General features: G+C 34.9%; 1 protein-coding gene across 1 annotated transcript in view; it reads left to right on the forward strand.

Annotated features, from left to right (window-relative positions):
- The window catches only part of LOC145665855 (retinol dehydrogenase 12-like), a 70,336-nt gene that overhangs the window by 36,196 nt on the left and 7,390 nt on the right, over positions 1–26,750 (forward strand). The window contains exons 4-7 of the mRNA XM_081732969.1: positions 3,418–3,651; positions 9,815–9,994; positions 17,002–17,111; positions 17,285–17,374. Of these exons, the coding sequence (XP_081589095.1) occupies positions 3,418–3,651; positions 9,815–9,994; positions 17,002–17,111; positions 17,285–17,374 (614 nt within the window). The remainder of the gene's footprint in view (positions 1–3,417; positions 3,652–9,814; positions 9,995–17,001; positions 17,112–17,284; positions 17,375–26,750) is intronic.

Here is a 26,750-nt window from a genome sequence, read left to right on the forward strand (position 1 = left end):
AGTAACGTAATAATTTCTCAAACAAATCTAGTAAAGTAGACTCCCTAAAACTCAGCACTCGATAATTGTGCAGTCCGGGTAACTCAGCCACAGCCTGGTAAGGGAAAAAAAGAAGAAGAAGAAGAAGAAGAAACGCACACAGGCCAGTTCAAGGTCATTGCCGGGTATTTTTCTGAGGTCTGTCTTATCAGATAAATTATTGTACTTAAATTTTCCGTTTAAACAAATATCCTCAATCTTGTAGGAAGTCTACATTAAAATATAAAATTGATTGAATCCATGTTTAGGCATATGAAGTAACAGCAAATAATTATTTTACGATAACGTTTCATAACTAGAAATGTTTCTATTATTGTTTTGTATTTGGCAATGAAAATTTTACATAGTGTTTCTGTGTGTGTAAAATCCAGGAAAAATAAAAATGTTTCGCAAAATATTTAATGAATGAACGAAAAAAAAATCTGCATGAAAGTTCCTTATAAAGATTCTTTTAAACAGAAAATAAGAAGTTCTTCATTGGAATCATTGTGGGTTTATTCACTGAGTTAACTTTGTAACGAAGAACTTAGAAGGTGTTATAATTTTTGTAAAGGGTAATTTACAATTCGTAGCCCACTACTAAACAACATTCTGCAAACATAGTTGAGTTCAAATATAACTATTTGTTATTCAGAGATCTGGTTCACAAAGGGTATTCAATTACTGAACGTCATAATTCAGCGATACTATTTTCTACATATAATTATTTTAGCACGACAATAACAAAATTGAAACTTATTCTTCTTTATTGGTAATACGTGGCTTGTTTTCAAAAATGTAGCATTTTTACCCACAACATTCTCCCCTTCGCGAGAATGGGAGAAGAACAATCTTACTACCAGGTCCCCAGCTACAATTAACTTAGTGCAATGGTACAAACAATCTTATTTATCGTTCTTACTCCATCATATTTGGAACAGTCTATATCAGGAAGTGCAAGCTGGAACAGTAGGAAGTCCAATCACAGAGGACTTACTGTCGTCAAGGGCCTCATGAGATAATGTATAACATTTTGACAAGAATTGAACAGCTATTCAATGGAGAAAGTCGTTTGTGTTACACCAACATCAGAAAATCACCAAAACAGCTATGACAGTAACCACAGTATTTACTTCTAAAGAAAGAAAAGAACTATTTACGTATTTATAGTTTAGTTGGAAACTCTTTACGTTCTGAATTACTCTCTGAGTTTCCTGTGGTACACTGGATGTTCCAACGAGAAGAATATTTTCGAGGTAGAGATTACTTATCTAGTAAAAATTTTCAATTTATTTAAAATGTTATGTTTCAACAACAGGTCAGGACGGCCTGATGAAAAGGTTTAGTGAACAGAAACCGGGCCGGGAACTAGTTGTTTCATAATACCTGATTTATTTAGTAGCAATAAGTCTTTTATCATTATTATCAATTGTAGTTCTAAAAATGTAGCCAGAAAATTTAGTATTGAAACGGTATAATCAGTTCTTTTTTCAGAAATTATGTAGGTTATTATATATACAGTATAAGTAGCATCTACACATGCCTGTTACAGCGTTTAATCTTTTTGATCTCTCTTTCTCCCTGCGTTCGATTCCTCTTCTCCTTCGATGTTAAATACAAGTAAGTGATACAAAATGCCAAAATCGTATTTAAGGCCCCATCCTCCTAAAGATATTCCAGAAACTTTGACTTATTTGCAGGCTAAGATCCTAGAGAAAAAATATACAAAACTGCAAGATTATATGTAAAATAGTTTCAAAGAGCTGGCAAACGTCAAAAAAAGTATTTAAGTTTAAACACCCTTCCTTAGAATACGCATTTTGTAAAAACTGGTCTTCTTTAGACCGTAGGATGCAAAAGAACATTTCCACTAAATTTAAAGGACCTAGGCCTTGTAGCTTCTGTGATCTCTTGCTGAGTGAATCAATGAGGCAGTCAGTGGGTTTACTGTTAACTAAATAAAAGAAATCATATGATTATATAAGGGAATCATAATTGAGCACACAATAATTATATGATACAAAAAATAATTATACACGGAAGGCAATACAGGACTTTTAAATACCTGTTTCTGTTATAAATTAAAATGAAGTTGCTTATTACAGCTTGCAGCTATATTCTTTCCTTTTACAATTAAAAAAAAAAAAAAAAAAAAAAAAAAAAAAAAAAAACCTTGGAAGAACAACTGGACCATCCAACCTGTCTATTATTTACAAGTTACTTTCTTTTCTCAATGTATATATGAAGAAACCTCTATTTTCTGAAAATTTTCAGTGTTAGTTTTAATGAGTTACTTGAGTTAAACTATGGAATTTTTGGTAATCAAAAATCTACAATACATGATTTATAGTAGCTCTGTAAATGATGCAGTTATGCGAATGTAGAAACACACAAATGATATTGATGAAAGTCCATCAAAGATGAATTCTAAAGAGAAACTATATTAAACTTCCCTAACTTGTGTGTTTCTCAAAAATAAAGAACTTTTTGATTTTCACTTTTTGTAACTATTTTTTTCTCCATTACAAATAAAGTTTACGGTATTACGACGTCTATTACAAATAAAGTTTCCGGTAAAGAACGATATAAAAATAGAGAATATTAATAACTTTTCATAAAATCGGAAAACTTTTCGTTTTAAAAATTTCCCAAAAATGTTTCATTAGTATTTTACAGCCGCCACTTGTCAGCTCAAATAGCTCACACAAAATAAGAACATGGTGTGGCGTTGTGAATGTCTGAACTGACAAGCTTCTGAGGCAACGTGTATCTCCGAAAAGTTAGTAAGACAATCTGTATCTACCCAAATGTAGGACTTAGGATTTAGATTTCTGGGGATTGGGGAAGGAAGAAAGGAAGCGGCCTGGGACCTATAAGTTAGGTACCACCTTGGAATTTGCCTAGTGTCAATGAGAAAAACCCAGGGAAATCTCATTTAGGGTGGCTGGCCTGAAAAAGCATGGTGCAATTTTTCGACCGAGTGACCCCACTGGGAATCGAACCCGGAACCGCTCGCACCGAAGGCGAGAGCGTTAGCGACTACGCTACGCGAGGCCACTCTACCAAAATGTATTTGAGATAATGTATATTTACCCAAAACCATTTGAGACAACGTGTATCTACCAAATGCATTTCAGACAATTGTATCTACCCAAAATCAGAAGACAATCTTTATCTACTAATTAGGTTGTGAGACAATGTGCATTTATCGAAAAGCATGTGAAGGAATACGCATCTACACCAAAGCATTTGGGACAATGTACACTTGCCCAAAGCCATGTGAGTCAATGTGCACTACCCAAGGGCATTTAAAGTAATGTGTATTTACACAAAAGCATTTGAGACAATTGTATCTACCGAAAACCACGTAATAATTATTATCTGCTTTTCTTTTCCCAGCTGAGATAATAGAAATCACAGGCAATGAGAAGGTCTTCGTGAAGTACCTGGACGTAAGCAGCATGGAGAGTGTCCGGAACTTTGCTAAAGAGTTTCTGCAAACAGAGGACCGATTGGACGTTCTCATTAACAACGCAGGAATTGCAATTACACCAGGGAAGACCAAGGAAGGGTTGATGAAGTTGATGGCTACTAACTACTTGGGACACTTTTTGCTCACACATTTGCTGGCAGGTAAAAACTAATTAGTATAAAGTCCCTTTCTTCATACTAGTGCTTTTGTGCGTGTATATATCCAATAGCATACGCATGTTTCATGACTGAAAAGCGGGGAAAGGGGGAAGTTTTCAAACTTGTAAGTTCATATCGTTTTAGGATTTGTGTATACAAATATTAACATGGTAAATCCTTATAAAAGGAATGAAATTTGTTGTTTAACGTCTTACTATCACACACTGAGCTTAAGGGAGAAGGTGTTGATGATAATGAATGAAATGGTGGAATAAAGAAAGTGGGACAACATGGAAGAATCCTGGTAAAACCTACGCACGTGTGTAAATATCTTTCTTTATAATGTCTTATTCAAGGGGAGATTTTCGGGGACGCGGTGGCTCAGTGGTAGAGCGTTCACCTCCGGTGCTTGGGGTCCCTGGTTCGATCCCAGATTGCGCCGTGTTGACTTTGTGGTGGACGAACACCGTGCTCGTGGGTTTTCTCGGGGTTCTCCCAGTTTCTTCATTTCATTCATTTCTCATCTTCACCGTCTCCTTTAGCCTAACCGGCATAACCTTGGTACGTAAAACTTAAAGATTTCATTTCATTTTTCAAGGGGAGAGTTTAAACCCCTTGCGTACGCCACTGTATATATCTGAGAAAGTTATGCGTGAGAGTGCATTTACACTACACGAAATAATACGAGTCTCACTGTTTTATGTTTCCAATATAAAAAGGTGTTTCTAACAAGGGAACCTTCCGAAAATGATAGTTGCAGTGAAAGATGTGACCTATGCCAATTAAAAGAGCTGTAACAGAGATGAGCATTCCCAAAAAATTAGCTGCTCATAGCAGTAGGTTCAAGAAATATAAGGGGTGGAAGTTCGGGAAACAGCAAGGTTGGACAACGGGGGGAAAGTGCAAATTTCGAAAAAAGGGGGCACGGCAAAATACAATGCTGACAAGTGATGCATAGAAAGAGACTTGCCACAATAGGGAACAAATGAAGGCCACCAGTGGGGTTAACAGTGTTGCCAACTGCAATGAAAAGTACATGTTTTGCAAAGAGCACTATATGAAGTGAGTGCAATATTCAGTGACAACGTGTCATGTAGAACATAAGATATGACGTGTATAATCAGTGGTACAATCTAACAAAAGAAAATAGAAAAAACAGAAGTACGAAAAATACGGAAAAGACGGAGTTGGCCATAATGCGCCACATTTGATCACGAGTTGTGCATATTAGAATGAATAAAACAAGAAAGTACCAACTATGCAGGAAACCGACCTACCTATAGTCGAAAAGAAAAACGAGTTCCAAAGTTGGCAACGCTGGCCATGAAAATCCAGACAATTCTAATATAGTTACGCCACTCGCTTCACAAAAGGAAAATTCCGGCAACAGGCATCATCGCCTTCGCATCAATTGTGCATGCTCGTCAACATTGTAAGTGAAATTGTTCGATGAGACAATGGTCCAAACAGAAGATACATTTGCAGTGAGCACAGCGTAATACTGCCAATCCGTCACACATGGTACAATGATCGCCTGTGAATGTCTTGAAACAGTACTCTCGAGATGTCGGAACCTTTGGTGGTCTTTCTATCACATATCCACACCTGTAGAAAACATACATAATCAAAGGCTTGAAAAAATACATGCCGTAAACTGGTAATGGTGTAAGGCTTGAAGTTTCAGAAAATTCTCGCGAGACCAAATGTTAAAGTGAATATCTGAACACAACTTCTGTAACGTAGCACACAAAGTTCTTGTATGGTCTAAAAACATAAACATCCAGTGGTTGTATCAGACCCGTACAACCAGGAGGGATCAGTTCAACTTTGAAATTCACTCCGGATCGTACATGCTCGTAGAGCAAGTTGGTGTGTTTGTTCGCTGTCCAAGAGTCAACAAGTTGCACAACATCAGTTAGGTTTCTTTCGTCATCACGTCTTCATCACATTCGTATATGATAATGCCTGTCATCTCTGCTGATGGAACTCTTTTGTCACCAATGTATGTATAAGTGGCAGAAGGCAAAGGAACATTACCCCAGAAGACCAAAGACTTTTTGTCAACTCTTCCGAATATTAAGGCCTTCCCAAATACAATCGCAAACATGCGAAATAGTGATTTAAGCGTGTTTTATGCCAACCTGTTTTGGCCAAGTTTGCCAGAAAGAAACCTAACTGATGTTGTACAACTTGTTGATTCTTGGACAGCGAACAAAAACACCAACTTGCTCTACGAGCATGTACGATCCGGAGTGAATTTCAAAGTTGAACTGATCCCTCCTGGTTGTACGGGTCTGATACAACCACTGGATGTTTATGTTTTTAGACCATACAAGAACTTTGTGTGCTACGTTACAGAAGTTGTGTTCAGATACTCACTTTAACATTTGGTCTCGCGAGAATTTTCTGAAACTTCAAGCCTTACACCATTACCAGTTTACGGCATGTATTTTTTCAAGCCTTTGATTATGTATGTTTTCTACAGGTGTGGATATGTGATAGAAAGACCACCAAAGGTTCCGACATCTCGAGAGTACTGTTTTAAGACATTCACAGGCGATCATTGTACCATGTGTGACGGATTGGCAGTATTACGCTGTGCTCACTGCAAATGTATCTTCTGTTTGGACCATTGTCTCATCGAACAATTTCACTTACAATGTTGACGAGCATGCACAATTGATGCGAAGGCGATGATGCCTGTTGCCGGAATTTTCCTTTTGTGAAGCGAGTGGCGTAACTATATTAGAATTGTCTGGATTTCCATGGCCAGTGTTGCCAACTTTGGAACTCGTTTTTCTTTTCGACTATAGGTAGGTCGGTTTCCTGCATAGTTGGTGCTTTCTTGTTTTATTCATTCTAATATGCACAGCTCGTGATCAAATGTGGCGCATTATGGCCAACTCCGTCTTTTCCGTATTTTTCGTACTCCGTTTTCTCTATTTTCTTTTGTTAGATTGTACCACTGATTATACACGTCATATCTTATGTTCTACATGACACGTTGTCACTGAATATTGCACTCACTTCATATAGTGCTCTTTGCAAAACATGTACTTTTCATTGCAGTTGGCAACACTGTTAACCCCACTGGTGGCCTTCATATGTTCCCTATTGTGGCAAGTCTCTTTCTATGCATCACTTGTTAGCATTGTATTTTGCCGTGCCCCCTTTTTTGCGGAATTTGCACTTTCCCCCCGTTGTCCAACCTTGCTGTTTCCCGAACTTCCACCCCTTATATTTCTTGAACCTATTGCTATGAGCAGCTAATTTTTTGGGAATGCTCATCTCTGTTACAGCTCTTTCAATTGGCATAGGTCACATCTTTCACTGCAACTATCATTTTTGGAAGGTTCCCTTGTAAGGATTTACACCTACTGGTAATTACGACTGGTCACGAGATGTTTCTCTACATTTCCAATGTGTCAGCTTGTGATGTTTGTCTGTTAGAATTAGTTTGTATCCACAATATGACCTTCAATATCAACAAAATATTTATAGAGAGGCAAAATTATTACCGGACAATATTTATAGGGAGGCACAAGTTTAGAGTTTTATGTTTTTGGCAGTCTCGAATCTAGGCCTTGAAGGGAACTTCCCAGGGTTTCAATTGTTTTTTCAAGAACAGCCTTATTTTTTTCCACAGAGCGCCGAATTCACCGGGAACTGACTGGAGCTCGTGCTGAACTCAATTAAATAGAACTAAGCGGTCACTTGTAGCGTCAATCACGTCTTAAATTTCTGAATTGATGTCGACGCGATCATAAAATAAGTATTTATAGTTATGATATTTCTTTTAACGTCTTGGCAATTGAAAGTATCTTTGATCTGCTGAGACTTTCAGATCAGAAGAGTTGAATTCTTGCACAACACCTTTCAGTTCGTCAAAATAAAGCATTGCTCTTTAAGCAAAGTTCCCTAGCGGATAAGAATGGGTTCAGGAGAAACAGGAGTGTGAGGAAGTGTTTCACAATACGCTTGTGTATGAGGGGGACCATCACAAAGAGTTTATTTGTATTTGGTGTTAAGGAATTGATATATGTAAACAGAAATCGGATGTTTTCTGCTACCATATGAAGTCCATGAGTCAAACAGTAATGTGGATCATCTGGGAATAAAAAGAAGCTTCCGAAGCTGCATTTGACTTTAATCATTTGCTCGTATTTACAACCTTAACTACGTTCTCATAATACAACAAGCTTGTTTAACAGCTGCGTCGATATGTGTTTTTGTGTTGGAATGTTGGACCTGTTGGTATTTTTTCACAAGCAATTTGTTTGTCAGATGGATGACAAAGACATTTTGCCATCTGTGACGTAGCTTGTATTGTTTTGTATCCACTTTTTAAAGAGTGATATATCAGAAAGCACAAGAATTAAGAGGGAAAGCTAACAAAATTATACAAACGTTTGAAATTGAAGATCAAGAAGGAGATGTAGTCACTGACGATCGAATTATTCTTAGAATTTGGGAGGAATACATAAAATGAAAGTAAAGATGGAAATAAAGATGGATGAAGAAGATGAAAAAGTGGATAATGAAGAAAAAGAACCAAGTATATTGAAAAGTGAAGTAGTACAAGCCATCAAGGACATGCGAAGGAGGAAGGCCACTGGAGACGACGATATAGCAGAAGATTAGGAGATTAGGAGACTAGCAGACAATGCAATGAAAATACTGAATTCACTTATTAACAAAATCTACCTGAGTGGAGAATAATCAAAGAATTTTCTTGATGTTACAATGGTTGAATTACCCAAGACAAAGTAAGCAAAGAAATGCAGCGATCACAGAACCATTAGCCTTATTTTCCACACTGGAAACATTATTGTGCATATATTGAACAGGCGGTTGGAAACTAATATAGAAGAAAGTTGTAGGAAGATCAATTTGGGTTCTGAAAAGAAAAAGGCAAGAGAAATGCTATTGAGTTTAAAAGAATTATATCAGAAATTGTTCATAAAGTAAAGGAAAAGTTGTGTTTGTGATTCATCGACTGGCAAAAAAGCTTTCGACCAGGTCAATTGGACCAAACTTCTGAAAATACTTAAAAGAAATCGGGGTCAACTGGAGAAACCGAAAACTCATTCGCAACCTGTACATAGGAAAACAAATGAAGTTGCACTTGAATGAAGGAGAAACCAATAGTGTGGAGATCGGAAGAGGAGTCAGACAAGGATGTAGTGTGTCATCACAATTATTCAACATTTACAGTGAATGCTTAATGAAGGAAGCATTAATGGAAATTGGAGATTTCAAGATTGCAGGGCAGATCATTAACAAGATCAGGTATGTAGATGATACGGTTGTTATAGCTAGAATCGAAGGACTACAGGAATGGAAATTAACCTCGAAGAATTGAAAGTCATGAGCATATTTTGTGGAAACGCGTCTTTACAGGTTAGAGTATAATAAAAGGAACTTGAAGAGGTCGACTATTTCAAGTACTTGGGAAGTATTTTTGACAAGAGACGCTTACTGCACTAAAGAGATTAGATCAAGAATTGACATAATCAAAGAAGCATTCAATAACAAAAGATCATTCTTAACTGACAGCCTTAATATTGGACTAAGAAAAAAGTTGGTCAAGTGCTATATATCGAGTATATTACTATATGGTTCAGAGACTTGGACATTACGGAAATTAGAGAAACAAATGTTTAGAGAGCTTCCAAATATGGTGTTGGAGGAAGATGGGTAAGGAAAATGGACAGAGAGAGTAACAAACGAAGATGTTTTAAAGCGGACAGGAGAGAAGAATTTGCTTTTAACTAGCATCCTCCGTAGGAAGGCCAATTGGATTGGATGCATCTTGCGAACAAATTGTCTTCTTCATAGCGTCATAGAATATGGAAGGAAAACGAGGAAAAACATTAAGAGTTGAAAGAGGACGCTGAAGATCTAAGAACGTGAAAGAAATATTTCCAGTCTAAAATGTAAAATAAATCAATAAATGTCATTAGACCAAGGACCTGTCAAGAGGCAGAATACTAAATAATAATAATAATAATAATAATAATAATAATAATAATAATAATAATAATAATAATAATAATAATAATAATAATAATAATAATAATACGAAGGATAGAGTTAAATTTTAATGCTACATGGCCTTGGAGGGCTAATTTGAAATGTTAAGAATTGTGTAATTTTCGTTTTTCAGAGTTACTAGTGAAATCTGCCCCCAGCCGCATAGTGATGGTGAGTTCTTGTCTGCACAAAGCTCCTATCTGGAAGGATCTGAGAAGGCTGAAGCTGTACAGTAGATATACATCCTATTCTTACTCCAAACTTTTTCTTCTCATGTTCACCGTAGAACTTGCCGACAGGTTACAGAAGAGAGGTAAGTTATCAATGAATTAAACGGTAAAGCTAAGAAACGATTCATTATTTTGTTTTTGTAAATCAACAACGAAAATATTTTTTAAAAAAACTTTGCCATATAAGAATAACTAAACTAAGACTATTGTCAGTACAGCAATTCTTTTATACATTTTTTTTGAATATCGGTTACATTTTAAAAGAAAATGTCTTGTAAAAACCAGTAGAGAATTATCTCAAACGTTGTCAGAGACTCGAAGCTTATGTATAAATATGCAATAATATAAGCGATTCCTGGTTAAGATTTTGTGTTCCTGAATCCCTGATTCTGAAGTTACTGTCCCTGATGCAGGAGTGCATAGGAGTGCCCTCTCTAAATTTTGGAAAGAAACCTTTGAATTTTGACTTGTCCATCTCGTTCCCTTTCACGGGTAAAAAATATAAATTTCTGAAATTTTTACCTATTTTATCTTCTTTGATGAGGAGTTATTACCTTATATGATTGAGTATAAGAATCCGTTGTCTTTCATAGAACAAGTGTATATCGATACAACCATCTTGAATTTAGGGAGGGATCGTAAATTGATAAATCTTATATATAACCCAAATATACAGTATACCACTGTAAATTCTGGTAGTCTACCTTGTTTCCTTCTATTGGTAAAAAATTGTCAAAAATTCAAAATTTTAATTTTTCACCTATCATATCATCTTTGATTAGACTTTAGTGTATTATGGGGACCGCACTGGCTCAGTGGTAGAGGGTTCACGTCTGGTGCATGGGGTCTTTGGTTCGATTCCAGCTCGCGCCAAGTGAGCTTTTGGTGGACAAAGACCTTGTGCGTGGATTTTAACGGGGTTCTCCCGTTCCCTCTCACTTTCTTCATTCCATCATTTCATTCATTTCTCATAATCATCGTCTCTTTTAGCCTAATCGGCATAATCGTAGGACGTAAAACTCAAAGATTTCATTTTCACTTTAGTGTATTAGATCAGTACAATGGTCAACTCTTTTCCATAAGACATGGGAATAATGATAATTTCTTTCAAAATTTGAAACAGGATACATAGGATCCACCCCAAAATTTGGGAATTTTCAAAAATTTAAATTCTCTAGAACTCGAATATATAAGTTTGTGAATTTGAGAAGTCCTACCTATTCCCTTCTATGGTCAATAAGTTGCCAGAATATTTATATTTTCATGTGATCGGTTATTTACCTAATTTACCTTCGTAAATGAGACTTTGCTACGACATATGACTATATGTTTGAGGACAAGGATCAATTCATTTTCACACTACATATAGTACGTACATCAGTCCACTCCACTTAAATTTTGAGAGGGACACATTGAACTACTACATCTTAAACATAGAAATTGTCAAAAAAAATGATAAATGTTCTCTAGGACCTAAATATATATCTGTAAGTTTGTTCCGTTTCATGTGTGCAAATAAAACATCTAATCAAAAATTTTCAAACAGTGCAAAATTTTGGAAAGATACTGTATGTTAAAACAAAGATTAAAGCTGATCAAAAATTTAAAACATTTTTTAAAACTGAACATTTTCAAACATTTTTTAACTAAAATTTTTTGAACCAAAAGTTTCAAACGAAGCTTCAAACAAAGAATTACAAACTAAAAATTTTAAAGAAAGATTTTAGAAACAAAAAATAAAAGATTTTCAAAGCTCAAAATATTGAAACCAAATTCTTTCAAAGTAAAAACTTTTTAGAAAAATATTTTTAATCTTAAAATTTAAAAGATCAATCAGTGATTGAGAAATTTAAACCAGAAATTTACAAACTTCAAAAAATATTAAGTAAGAATTTGAAAGTGAACAGCCAATCAAATTGTTTCAAGAATAATTTTCAACTAATCAGCTCATAAGATTACATCAAAGTAGCTCTAGACTATAAGTCGTTACTGTAGTTCTACGATTCAAAGCATTTAAACAGTAACCGAAAAACACAAAGCAAAAAATTTAAAACATTATAGAGGAATTAAAACAAAGATTTGAAAGTATTCAGCCAATCAGATTGCATCAAGGATAACTTACTAGCGATCAACCAATCAATTCGCATCAACAATAAGTTTTCACTAATAATCTTATAATAAGTTGTAACTAAAGTTTGAAGTGTTCGATTGTTGTTGTTAATCGATTTTAGTATATCAAGTATTAAATATTTGTATACCATTTATTTGATACTGTGAGATATAGTTACAACACTAGAGTTCGAAATTTGAAATTATAATACACATCAATAGGTTACAATAATTAAAGGTCAAAATTTGGAGTTCAAAGCAGGGATCAATCAATCACATTTAATTAAAGATAACTTTCCGCCAATGACCATAGACTGAGTTGTGACTAATGTTCGAAGTGTGAAATTGTTATGGGTTCACATTAATTGGTTTTAATAATTACCTATCAGGTTTGAAATCCAAAAATTTTCACACCAATAAGACTTAGACTATAAGTCGTTCCTCAGTTTCAGTATTAAAATGATATATTTGATCAAAATCCTCAAATTTGAATTTTGCAATTTTTACATATCAAAGGACATATGTTCGATCATCCAAATTTGCCGCAGTTTAAGAGAACATTACGGTTTTTGACAATACCAAAATATAAGGATGTATATGTACTTCTCCCGATTTCAAGGTACTCATATTCAATAAAAGATACTAGAATTTTATGGTTATTCGTATAAATATAATTATCTTAGTCAGCTTAAGCACAACTCTCAAAATTGATCCTCATAATATTTGATTTGATTTTGAGTTTAATGTCCCGTTCAGCAGCGAGGCTATGTGAGACGTGAACCTACGTGAGTAAAATGTGCTCCCGCTCCATATGAGCTCCCGCCGGAAATCGAACCCGGGTCTCCCACGCCAAAGACACGCCTCATAATAATTCAATTATCCAGCCAGTATTTAAATTTCCGGCTAAATACTAAGTATTATTTTTGATAATATATTTCTGATTTTGTTGTGCCTGCTTATTCCCATTTTATAGATATTTTGTATCTATAAAATGGGAATAAGGAGGCACAACAAAATTTAAAGAAGTATATATGCAAATCCTAGAGAACAGTTATCAATATATATATATATATATATTATTATTATTATTATTATTACCAATTCTCAAATTTAAAAGTGGGCCAAGTATTCCACCCAAATTTAAAAGGAAAACTGGAATGTTCCCATATTTTATAAAAAAAGAATTAACCCCTTCACTTATTTGTATAAACATATAATACATTAAAGGTTTGTGGAAGAGGATATATTAGGTAAAAAAAAAATTACAAATTTTTAATTTGTAACAATGTTTTACATATAAGACAAGAATTTTAGGAATGATCCAAAAATGGATCAAGATATTGCGATCTTAGCAAAGAATTTAAGAAATGATCCAAAAATTGCATCAAAAGATTGCGATCTTGGTCAAGAATTAGTTTTTGGATCAGGGACCACAACATTTTTGAACGGCCCATATATCGAGTTTTCTTTTTTTCTTTTCTTTTTTTCTTTTTTTCTTTTTCTTTTTCTTTTTTTCTTTTTTTTCGGAATAAGCACATCATACTGGGTTAATTGATAGTTTGGGTTTGGCTACACTACATGTAGATCTCCGGATGTAAGGCTTACAAAAAAATTTTTGCATGAAATATCTTTTGGTCCAAAAGCAAGCAGTAGCAACCAAAGTTACAAAAATATATATTCGATTGGTATCGAATATTTACCAAATTTTATTTTTTGGAAATTCCCAAATTTAAGGGTGGAGATATGTACTCCTCGAAAAATGTAGCAAGATAAATTAAGTCAATAATACCACATGATAATACTTTTCGATATTTGGCAATTGTTCATCCGCAGAAAGGGATAAGCTGAACCACTCAAATTTACAAAGTTACATATCTAAGTCCTAGAAAACCTTTACCACATTTTACTCCCAAATTTAATGAATCATTCTATGTACAACTCCAAAATTTCAATGCACTTATGTTCTATAAGAAGGTAGTGAACACGTATGTAATAAAATATACAACCATTGCTAAAGGGTTATCATAGAGAATAAATTAGGTCAATAACCGATCATGTGGCGACCACGTAGCTATACTTATATTTGATATTTTTTTACTCACAGAAGGGATAAGCTGGACGACTCATTGGGTCCCAGAGAACAATTACCAAATTTTATTATTATTTTTGACAATTCGCAAATTTTAGGATGGTCCTATGTACCCTTCCGAAAAATTTAGAATACATCAATGTACTAATGTTTTATAAAACACAATGTCCTATATTCACCCATATAACCATATAAGATAATAAAGCCTTATCAAAGAGGATAAAATAGGTCAAAAAATCAAAATTGTGTAGTTTTTGACATTTTATACTGAAGAATGAGCACGAGATGAATCTTGCAAGCTTACAGTGACACATTTTGGATCCTAGTGAGCACTTACCAAATTTAAAGGGTGGTCCTTGGTATCCCTCCCAAACTTGAAGACAGGTGTATCAATGTTCTTCTACCAAAGAAAATAGACTCTTATACTCAACCATATAAGTTAATAAAGTCTCATCAAGAAGATAGGTCAAAAACCTCCGATATTTACATTTTTGGCAATTTTGTACCCATGAAAGCGGACGACATAAACCACGCAAACTTACAAAAGTATATACCCCGATTAAATACTATCAGACTAAATTTTTAGCTTTTGTAATTTCCAAAATTTAAGAGCGAGGTTCTCCCAAAATTTAAGGAGTAGGTTAAAGTACCCCTGCCAAAATTTCATGGACCGAGAGCCAGAGACTAAGGGGATAAAATTTAATGAAACCATTTCAATACCATTGTGGATTTTTACTGTTTTTCTTCTACGATCCTGTCAAACTGTTATGTCATGTTTCAAATTTTTGACTATGGGATTTCACGTTCTACAATTGCGAAATTCCCAAACCGAAAAATTTCGACATTCTAAATTAATGACTTTCTAGTGATTTCCAGTCGGCTACCGCTGGTTTCTATACGAAATGTCACCAAAACTCATATTGGAAGCATTTAACGAAATACAATTACGTATGATTCAATGTCTTGTGTAAAGTATAGGGAGAAATAATAATAATTTCAAAAGAGTAGATCATTCTGGTTTACTCAAATTACACAGCAAATAGTGCATTTTACTCTGCATAACTTCGATCATGCATTACACGAATAAAGTACATATATAATAATGCACAACTTTAGCAGTGAATTAAATATACACCAAATCCAAATGTCTAATATTTAGGGATTATAATACTATCTTTAAGAACGAAAATCTCATGCTGTAATGAGAATATTGAGATGTAATTTCGTATGACAAATAGGACAACATACACTTATACATTGCATAACATGTTTTACTTAATTTGTATTTAACATTCACATGTAATATACCAATGTTCAGTCAACAGCCACCACACTTCAGATGTTATATTTTAAACCATAATTGCTTATGTCTTTAAATGATTGTATGAATACATATGCAACTAATTTATTTTCATGTAATTTTTTATATGCATTGAGGAATACATCATTACATAGAAAAACATTTGTTTCAACCGGAAATCGATCTCTCGAACTTAAGATTAGGAGTCTTGCGTTCTAGCACTGCGCTAACATAAACTTCTCCGCCAAATTCTTTCTGAAAATATATACCTGAATTTCAAGACAATGCCATTCATATCCGTTATAAATGCTGTTTTTCCTTTGCCTTTTTCATTCTACTATGGATGCAAGAAATATGTTCGCTGTCTTTCTTGTCATTGTAAATGTTATTTTACGTATGGAAACACAAAATTTCCTGGTATCTTTGGTTTACTGTTTCCGAAAATACCTGAAGTTTGACTAAGAAAATTTTCAGCTCAAAAAGTCATAATTACTGCGGTCATTTTTTTTTGGAGGGGAGAATAGTGTGTAACTAGAAGACGTGATTGTGAAATCCAAGATACCGACGAAAAATACTGCAAACTTCTAACAGATTGCCAATGAAAGATAGTATTAGAATCGTATATATTATACAGTTTTAATCAATGTCTTAAAGGAAAGTTACTGGAAGGCAAAACCGTTACTTTGAAAGTTGTACTGATTCTGTCGGGATGCCGTGAAAAAGTTTTCTCTTGGGAGGATTCATCAAAGACATGGATAGATGGACACACGTGCGATTGTGTAGATAAAGTTGGACTTATTCCACGTTTCTGCAGGAAGAACTCATGGAACAGTAGTAGTCTCGAATATTCTTCAGGTTTGAAACCCTTCCACGTTGCAGATGGTGCGAATACAAATGATGGTCATGCAGTAGTCAGTAGATAGTTCAACAAGAAACATTTATTCCCATCTTTCTCTTAATTTGCATCCATAACATACACCATCTCCACCTGACGTGAAATATGATGCTACAATATCCTACATCTTTGGAAATTTTCCTAATACATACAACTACCTTTCACAGCTGTTGTCTGTCAAAGCGTACATACACCGTAAATCCGCTATATGTTGGTATTTGTGATAATAATAACAGCCAATCAGGACTTCTATTTAAATGAATGGAAATCAATAAAACGGTATCAGACAGTATTTTCTAATGAAAATAAGAATCCTGAGGTAAAAGAATACACTCCTGTTAACATCATCGCTCGGAAACCAAACATTTTAATACTAGTAAATAATATGTTTCTAAGAAAGTATTAGATTTGTCTAAGGTATGAGGTTTTCTGCTTGGAGTTGACAGTTATTAGATGTTAACAATGATGATGTGTACATGTGATTGTACATCTCTTCATAACGCGGAAAATAACCGGAAAATAACCTTTTTTGGGCTGATGTTGATAAAGATGTTTTTCACTTCTTCACATCTGAGGAACACATGGTGATGGGTGTATTAAAAGAAAATATTCTTCTTCAGTGTTGTATATTTAACTACTAACATTGTGAAAAAATGGATGATGTTAATATCCTAATGAAAGTTCATCCTTTGTGCAGGTGTCACAGTAAATGCTTTGCATCCTGGCGCAGTTAACACACAACTCTATAGCGTAAAGAACAGCTGGGAGCTCTGTGTGGTAAAACCCGTTGCAAGGACCATATATAAGGTAAGAAGCTTCAATTTGTTGCAACGCTCACTGAAACCCACCAAGTAAAAATGAATATGAGTAATATTAAACTAATTAAAACAATCTTTGTGAAGAGTCCTAATTTTTCGTTCATTGCAGTTGTTGTATTGCATAAGGAAAGATGTATTTTTAAGTTTGTAATCATTTTACAGAGTCCAAAGGAGGGAGCATCTACCCATATTTACTTAGCAGTGGATGAAGAGGTTGGATCAGTAACTGGAAAGTACTTCTTTAACTGTAAAGTAAGTAATGAAAGACAAAGTAACTGCATTAATCCCTCTTCTTCTTTCTTAAACTCACAAAAGTATTTTGATATCAATGTTTCTAACCGGCACTAAAACATCCTTAATCCTACAAATCATGATTTATTTATTTTCTGTGAAAAAAAATAGTTTTGCAAGAGAAAAGAAAAATGAATAACGGAAGTACCGGTATGGTTAAAGTGCCATCTAAGCGGAAACTGTGGAATTGCAACTAGCTTCAAATGTCCCCAATCTGGTTCGAAATGCATTAGCAACTATATACCGTTACGTAGGAAAGCACTGATTACATTTACTACTATGACCCATATCTGCTCCACTATGCATTGTAGGGTTAACTACAGGGTCAGTTTTACAAAAAGATGTATTAGGCCGGTGTAGAAAAGAGAGTTAAAAACCTCTTTCTTATGTGAAAAAGAAATGTTGTATTTACCGGTTCAGGTTGAAAAAGAAACGCATAAAGGTAGTTGGAGATTTAGCTTCTCAATTGTCTATTATAAACCAGAATTGAATACCATTAGCTGCTAAAGTGTTGAGGAAAGAAACAAAATTTCAGGAAATTACAGAGAATTTGTTGCAAATGTAGAAAGTAGTAATTGTGAAACTAGAAATAGCAAGGAAAACTTCCGCCATTGTTTCAGAATAATTAAAGATTTTCAATACAATGTACTGGTTGGGAATGGTTTTCTCCAACTTCCAGAAACTAGGACTGACTATGATAATAAAACAATAGTTTTACATAGGTTTGGTAAACCTCCTTCAAGAGAAGTGGTAAATGCATAAATATTGCAAATATCAAACGTAGCATATAATATATTGCAGTCATTTGTAATACTGAAGTTTGTGTTAACAAGAAAAGTATTTTTAACGCAGACGAACTAAAGTAATGATTCCGGCAAAATTAATAAATACTTACAAGGAAGGGTCATGCAGTGGCTCCGCTGAGATCCGAACGAGACAATTGTGTTTGCATTTGATATGTTATAACTAGATGAATTCCCAAGTTATACGTGCCACCGAGCGGAATATCGTGAGTTACAACATATTTTGTAATGTAAGAACTACAAAAAATTTACCTGGCATAATAGTTTGAACCGGGTCATTTTGTTCGAAAACGGTTGAGTAAGTGGAAAACTCGGCCAACACGTATCCCATCATTTTCAATATCCTATAAATCGGAAACGGTAAGACAAATGTGAAAACAGGAAAGGATGTGTGGCATTATTTTCAAAGTACAACGATTAAAGTGAAAACGTCTTGTCCCAGGGTCCCCACATGGTCCCAGGTGGGGTCCAACTAAAAAGTTTCAAATGGCAAGAGAGGTAGGACATCGTTTGAAAGCTGTTGTTAAGTGAAAGAAGACAGAGCGCATCTCGACTTTCTACGACAACCCTGTCCAAAATTGCGGTGGGTCAAAATGTAGACAAAAGCTTAATTGAAAATATATTGCCACCTTGAATCCAACCTAGGCCGCTTCAAACCTATATCGAAAGGATTAGCGTACCAAACTGCTGAAGCTACGAAAACATATTTGGCATTAATGTTGATTAGTAAGTGACTAAAATATGCAAAATGTTCAAAAACGCAACATCCTGAGTTCAAAATGCCGCACTATGTATCGAACGCATATCCATCTCACACCACTGGTGTTGGAGAAGGGAACGTTCATGGTTAATAGTAGATATCCACAAAATATCAAAGAGTATAATCTGTAATCCAATGTGGCTGCCAGCGTGAAAAATGAGTTTGTATATAAATATGTTATTTCTTGGAATACTGTGACCAAACCAACAAAGTTTGACGCAGCGCGATGTACTGAAATGACTTACACATGTTTGGTACTACTCGCCAATCTTGCAAATGATTTTTTTTTGTATATTTGGTATTGCTTGAAGTATTGCGATCAAACCAACGAATGACATACAAATGTAATCATCACTAACACGTTACAATAGAGCCCCCGACCTACTGGTGCACCAAGTTCTTTCTGTATGAGCTACGTATGACAAAATTAGAAAAATACCCTAAGGTATTCAACTTTTGTTTAGCAGTATGAGTAGGAAATCAGAGTTGTGTATTCATCGCATATTCGTTATACTCAAGTAAATAATGTCTAGAGAACCGTGACGAACGTGCATTAAGAATAAAATATAAATGTGTTGTTATCGAATGAAATAATAGTTGAAGTAAATCGAAATTCAATTCTTCTATAGTCTTCCTATTATTTCTAAATACATAATAGAGAAAAATAGAGATTTAGATTTCTACTATGAATGACATAGGTTTTAAGCGGCCATTTTGGATTCAAGGTGGCCATAGTAGAAATCTACGCTTTTGTTTACACTTTGACCAGCCGCAATTTTGCACAGGGTTGTCGTAGAAAGTCAAGACTTGATCCATCTACTTACATTTAACAAGATCTTGCAAACGATGAGCTTCTTAACCTCTCTTGCCATTTAAAACTTTTTAGTTGGACCCTACCTGTGACCCTGTTGGCACCCTGGAACAAGACGCTTTAACTCAAATTGTTGTACTTTGAAAATAATGCCACACTCCCTTTCCTATTTTCATATTTGTCTCACTGTTTCCGATTTATAGGGCTAACCATGGACTTTTCAATTAAGTTTTTGTTTACATTTTGACCCGCCGCCATTTTGCACAGGGTGGTCGTAGAGAGACGAGACTTGCTGCACTTTCTTTTATTTTACAACAGCTTTCAAGTGATGTGCTACTTAACCCCCTTGCCATTTGAAAATTTTGAGTTGAACCCCGTCTGGGTCCCTGCGGGGGACCCTGAAACAAAGTTTTTACCCCAAAAATGTTTGTCGTTGAAAATGATGGGATACGTATTGTCCGAGTTTTCCATTTACTCAACTCTTTCCGAACAAATGACTAGGTTTAAACTATTCTGCCAGCTTTGTAGCTTTTATATTACAAAATATGTTGTAACTCACGACATTCCGCCCGGTGGCACGTATAACTTTGGGATTCGTCTAATTATAACATATCAAATGCAAACACAATTGTCTCGTTCGGATCTCAGCGGAGCCACTGCGTGACCCTTCCTGCTTAGTATGACGATGAATGCTTATTAAAACCAGATAATAAAATACAGGACAAAATGCAGATTTTAATTCCAAGAGTTTTACCATCGTAAAAACAGAATCTAGTAGAAGTGGTAACTCCATTACAAAAGAAAATCACGTTAGTAACAGGTACAGTGTTAGGAAACGGAGAACCGTACATACAGGAAAATAGGTTGTAAACAGTAAGAAAAAGAAAAAAAGAAAAGAAAAAGAAGAAATGTGAAAGGCAAAAGAAGAATTTGATGAGTCGAGGTTAGTTATTGGAGATAAAACAGAGTCACACATTCGAATGAAATTAGTGGACACATGCTTTACATGGAGTAAAAATTCGATAGGACGAGTTAAGAACTGTGCTCATCATATCGAATTGAAAACGAAAACAATATTTCACAAACCGCAGTACGCGATACCTGCACCAATAAAACCATTAGTCCGGGAACAGCTAAATATTTTCCTCTGTAATAAATTATTAAATACGCAGAATCACAGTACATCCATGTGTTTTTGATAAACATATTCACACACGTTGTTTATCAAAAACCGGATAATTCACTTCGTGCCGTTGTGGATACGCATGTGCTTAATAAATATGCTGTTTTCATGCTACGTCGTTACCACCCATAATTTGTTGGCATAGATGGGAGGACACCGCTGGTACTCTGTGTTAGACGTGAAGTCTGCATATTACAAATTCCAATTACAGAAAAGTCTAGAGACTACACTGGTTTCAATATACCTGGAGAAGGTACATGTAGTTTTAGAATGAAATGTCTACCAATGGGATATCTATCAGCACCAGCAAATAATGCCAGAATAATGAGTATGGCGTTAGCAAACATAGAATCGTCTGCAGTTGTTATGGAATATGTATTCCTTTACGAAGATTCTCAGGAGAAAATGCTTGAGATTTTAAAGAAAGTATTGGTGAGATTATGTAATACAGGGATGAAACTATCATTTGAAAAATGCAAGTTCATGTGGACTGAAATATTGGCGTTGGATCACAGGTTTCGAATGTAGGATTTCAAATTAGTGATAAAATGATGTAAATTTAATAGGGGATGATAGGAGAACAATAGAAAGAAATGCAGAGATCTTATTAAACGCTTGTAGGGACATGGGTTTAGAAGTAAATGCAGAGAAAACTAAATACATGGAAGTGCGTCGGGACCGGAATACAGCAAATTATGGATGCGTTAAAATATTAAATAATACTTTTGATAAAGTGGATATTTTCAAATATCTAGGACCAATATTAACAGACGAAAATCATATTCAAGAAGAAATTAAATGTCGACTAAAAGCAGGGAATTCGTGTTACTATTCGGTTCAAAATCTCTTGTCGTCGCGAATTCTGTCGAGGAATTTGAAGCTTAAAATATACAAAACGATAATTATGCCTGTTGTTCTGTATGGCTGCGAAACATGATCACTTACTCTGAGGGAAGAACATAGACTGAAAGTATTTGAGAACAAGATCCTGAGACGAATATTCGTACCCAAGAGGAACGGGAATGGGGAATGGCGGAAACCTCACAACGAGGAACTACATAATTTATATGGTTTACCCAACATTGTTAGGGTCGTCAAGTCTAGGAGGCTTAGGTGGGCAGGTCATGTAGCTAAAATAGAAGAAAGTAGAAACGCTTTCAAAGTCTTGACTGGAAGACCAATCGGAAAACGACCATTAGGAAGACCTAGGCGCAGATGGGAGGACAATATTAAGATGGATCTCGCAGAGATTGGAATACAAAGTAGAAACTGGATGCAGTTAGCTAAGGATAGGAATCAGTGGAGAGCTTTTGTGAACGCGGCATTGAACCTCCGGGTTCCATAGGCCATAGAGTTAGTTAGGTAGTTATAATTAGAGCAATAAAGGAATTCTAGGCTCCGGAAAATGTTAAAATCATTTCTGGAATTAGCAAATCATGTACGAAAATGTTGTAAAGTCTACAAAAAAATGATAGAACCGTTTCATAAGGTGACTAGGAAAGCAAAGAAACTTCAGTGAACACAAATAGAAGAAGAGGCGTTTCAGAAACTAAAAATCAAATTAATGAAAGCTTTAATTAAGCCTGGAGAACCATTAAGATTGTATGTTGATGGCTGTCAAAAATCGATTGGCAATCCTTTTACAACAACAGAAAAAATGGATAGTAGACAGAATTAGGATATTATAGTAGGTTACTAACACCTCTTAAAAGTAAGAGGCACTTTTGTGAGATAGAATTATCAATTTTAGAGTTCTATAAAGCATTTAATTTTTATTTTTACGGAAATGACTTTGAGTTAAATACAGACTGTAAGCCTCTTTTGTATTTGAAGACTGTGCCAAAATTATCGCCTAAACTTCTCAGATGGACACTGCAATTTGTGGATTATAAATATATTCCTATATAGCACAAAAGTGAAAGATGATCAATCAGATATTTTAAATAGAAATACCAAAACAAAACCGGAGTGTGATGAAGAGTTTGACGAATTTAAAACGCTATTATGAATCGAGTATTCGGTTAATGTTCCGGATTTGTTTTCGGACCAATATATGCAGCATTACAAAATCAGGAGGAAGTAGATCCGAAGATGGAAAAACAAAAATCAGCTTAGACGGAAAGTTATTTAGAAAATTCAGATTCGATAATAAATGTAAATACTTGTTATGCATATAGTTTGCGAGAGTACGTATTTCAAAAAATACATGTAGATCAATATGGAGGTAGTCATTTCTCACATATCAATTGTTATAAATGGCGTTGAAACGATTTTATATGCCAAACATGAAAAATCTCTTTCATGATAAAACGGCAGTGTGCGTTACTTGTCTGGAGAATGAAGGTAGGACACAGAGAGTACCTTTAAATGCTCAAATGTATCCCAAATATGCTTCATTTGAGGTTATTTCAGTAGATGAATTTAATCCATTATCATTGTCAGCAACTTATAGACACAAATACGTAATAATAATGGTCGATCTTGCAATTAGATTTGTGATGCCAAAGTCAGTTCCAGATTTATCGGCTAATTGTATAACTGAAGCGATATATCAGGAAATAATCTTAAAATACGGAGCGCCAAGACAAATAATTCTGGATAGACTATCTGCATATGAAGGGAAGATAAGGGAAGAAATGACAAAGAAATTCAACATACATTTGAATTTTGCTGACACAAACGCACAATACACCGAGTGCTACGCAGAACGAGTAAATGGGATAGTACAAAATTATATGTGTCATTGCGTAGATACAAAAATTACAAATTGGGATGTGGTTTTACTGAACATCATATTTACAATAAATACACACACAGGCATGAAGGGACAAAATATTCATCATTTTATTTGTTGCATGGGTATCCACTAAGGTTGGAGGTTGACTCAGTATTTGATTTACGATGCGATCATAAAGACAATGAAGTGAGGTTACAACAAGTCAAAGAAGCACGCGATGATTTCTGTAAGTACCTTCAGAAAAGGTTTAAATCTGAAAAGAAGTATTTAAAGAGAAAATATCAATAAGTGTTGTACAAATCCGGAGAAAATGTGTTGATTCAAGATGTTGCACAAAAACAAGGAGTCCCGGAATATTTTTCTAAACAATTTCGCCTTAGAAGAGATATTTTAGAAAAAGTGAATGAAAATTCATTTAAGATCAAATACATATAAGATCTACGTTCAGCGAAATACTTCCACCATAGAGATGGATTATTATATCGTACTCATTGTCACCCAGAATTGGGCCCACTATATCTCCCTTGTATTCCGAAATCATTACTAAGACAAGGTTCGAGTCCATACATAAACATCCTATAGCTCCGCATTTTGGATTCAACAAAACTTATCAGTCCGAATTACGAAAATATTACTTTCCTAATAACAAAGCTTATTTGGTTCATAAAATTAAAACCTGTATTGATTGTCAAAAGCTGCGGAAGTTACCTATAAATCCAAAGGGAGAATTGCTGCACCACCGAGTTTCTCCTATAGCCAGCCAGCACTTGTCACTTTGACGCTTTAGGCGAATTCCCCATTGAAGATGGCCATACAAAGTACATTTTTGTCGCAGTAGAGATGTTAACTAGTACTCATATTTATAAACATTAGCCATGTGCGTCCTACTACGACTTACTACAGTGTCAGATCAGAGGATCACCGACGCCTCACCTGGAGCATCTATAAAACCAGGAAGTTCACAATGACTTCCAGCAGTCGACGGCTGGTCACCTTCACTCCTATACCTTACTCCTGGAACTCTAGGAATAACCTAACCAACAATCTGTAGCTTGCTCAGAGCTTTATTGGGACTCCTATCACAAGACACTTAGCTTGTATGAAGCTCTGTAATTCTTAACACCCCTCTGCTTGCGTGGAGCATTGAGAATCCTAAATCCACTCCACCTAGCTTGCTTGGAGCTCTCCCTTAGCTGCTTTGGCATTGGGATACTCTTTTTATCCAGTAATAGAGAACTATTTATATTAGAGTGATTTTGTATTACAACTTTTATAATAAGCAGAATTTTATAACAAAATTCGAATTTGGGAGAAACGTTCCTGTGTATAATTTAGCTCTACCTATAGCTGCATAGACTTTCTCACCCCTCTTAACAAATGATTTTTCACTCTATATAATCGAAAGATAGAAAAAATGATTATAGACAAAACAAAAAATGTCAGTGTAATCAATACTAGCGCCAAAACTTTCACTCGTACGGAAACAGGTGACCATAATATTCCATAAAGACTTCATGGGCGTGCTACAGCTACATTTCGCCCCTAAAAGAGATCTTACGTATACTACTAATAACTTTTTCAACTTCAAGTTAAGACTTTTAAGCTTCTATTTCCCTTATTATTTTTATGCTTTCATATGGATAATTTATTGTTACAATTCCTATGACCTTTAATTTTAAGTTCATACACTTTAAATCCAAGCCCAATAACCTAGGTACGGCAAATATAATAATTATAAAAGCAAAATGCCTGCCTCTGTAACTAACAATAATTCCTAATAGTTAGTACACTCCGCTCTGTTACAAGTGCTGCCTGCCTCCGTAGCCGAAATATTAGGAATGTTGTCTATTGGGAATTACCGTTAATCATACATGGAGATATATTTCCTTTATATTATAATCATGATTCTGAATTTTCCAATCTTTTTTCATAAAATAGTAGTTTACTGATCTCACCAACAAAGTGTTTAATTTAAAAAATAGTATAGTGGTTAATGCTAATTGGTATGTATATGAAAGAAAAGGAATTCAATGTATATGTTTATTACAAGGATATCTAAATCATTATTACAAATGTGCAGACGTAATATTATCAAACATTAAGTATTAAAAATGAGCTCAAAAGGTCTGCAAAACATTACAATAGTATTCATTAATAAATGATGAATTCTTAGCTTTAAGAGCTGTTATACTTGAGGCCATAGCAGGAGACTGCCTGAAGAAATTACTTCTTCAAAGAGACTTGGATTATTCAAAAGGTAAAGAACTTACTCTTAACGTTAGGAGGTCTCTCTCTCAGCTCGATGTTGACCATCATCGTTGAAGCTTCAAAGTCCAATTGTAAGTCGCAAGATAACGGAGTAGCGAAGACAAAGTATGATGAAGATTGAGATCGATTGAGAATAAATAGTTCCAAAATTTTAATCTTTTATACTAGTCTGAGAGAGTGAGTATGTGACAAACAACTTGTACGTAAGCAGTCCTTGTAACTTATTTTCGTTGTGGGTTTTTCTTTAAAAGTTGTTTGTCTTATGACGTCTAACGTTGTTTTTTCGTATAACACTGATGAAATGTTCTTAATTGTACACTCATATACAAAAGTTTCGTTTTTAACATTTCAATAATTAATTAAACATAACATAGCCTCTTCTGCTAAAATTGTTCTCTTATTTGAATGCAGAGTCATCAAATTTTAAAAGAGAGCAATGAAAATTTTTAATATTTCAATAAATAGTACGAAGTAGCGAGTGTTCACTGTATATAGTTATTGTAACTTGAAACAGAGACACTGATTTTGGGTGGAGTTAGTATCACTTTCACTTTTGTGAATCACTACACAAGTGTTTGTAAACATAGTAGCGTGGTGGTTTACTGTGTCATGAAACCAAGTTCATTGTCATAGAGAAAGTTAACCTTGACAGTGTAGATACAGCAAGTGGGTCAAAGGAGAAGGAACGTCTTCCTAGGATGATGAACTGCGATGAGCGATGACTTGAGAAGATGGAGCATCTTATGAGACGAAACCATTGGACAGGAGCGTGCTG

Source organism: Thermobia domestica, chromosome 12, assembly GCF_964235325.1.
Source record: "Thermobia domestica chromosome 12, izTheDome1.hap1.1, whole genome shotgun sequence".
Lineage (NCBI taxonomy): Eukaryota > Metazoa > Arthropoda > Insecta > Zygentoma > Lepismatidae > Thermobia > Thermobia domestica.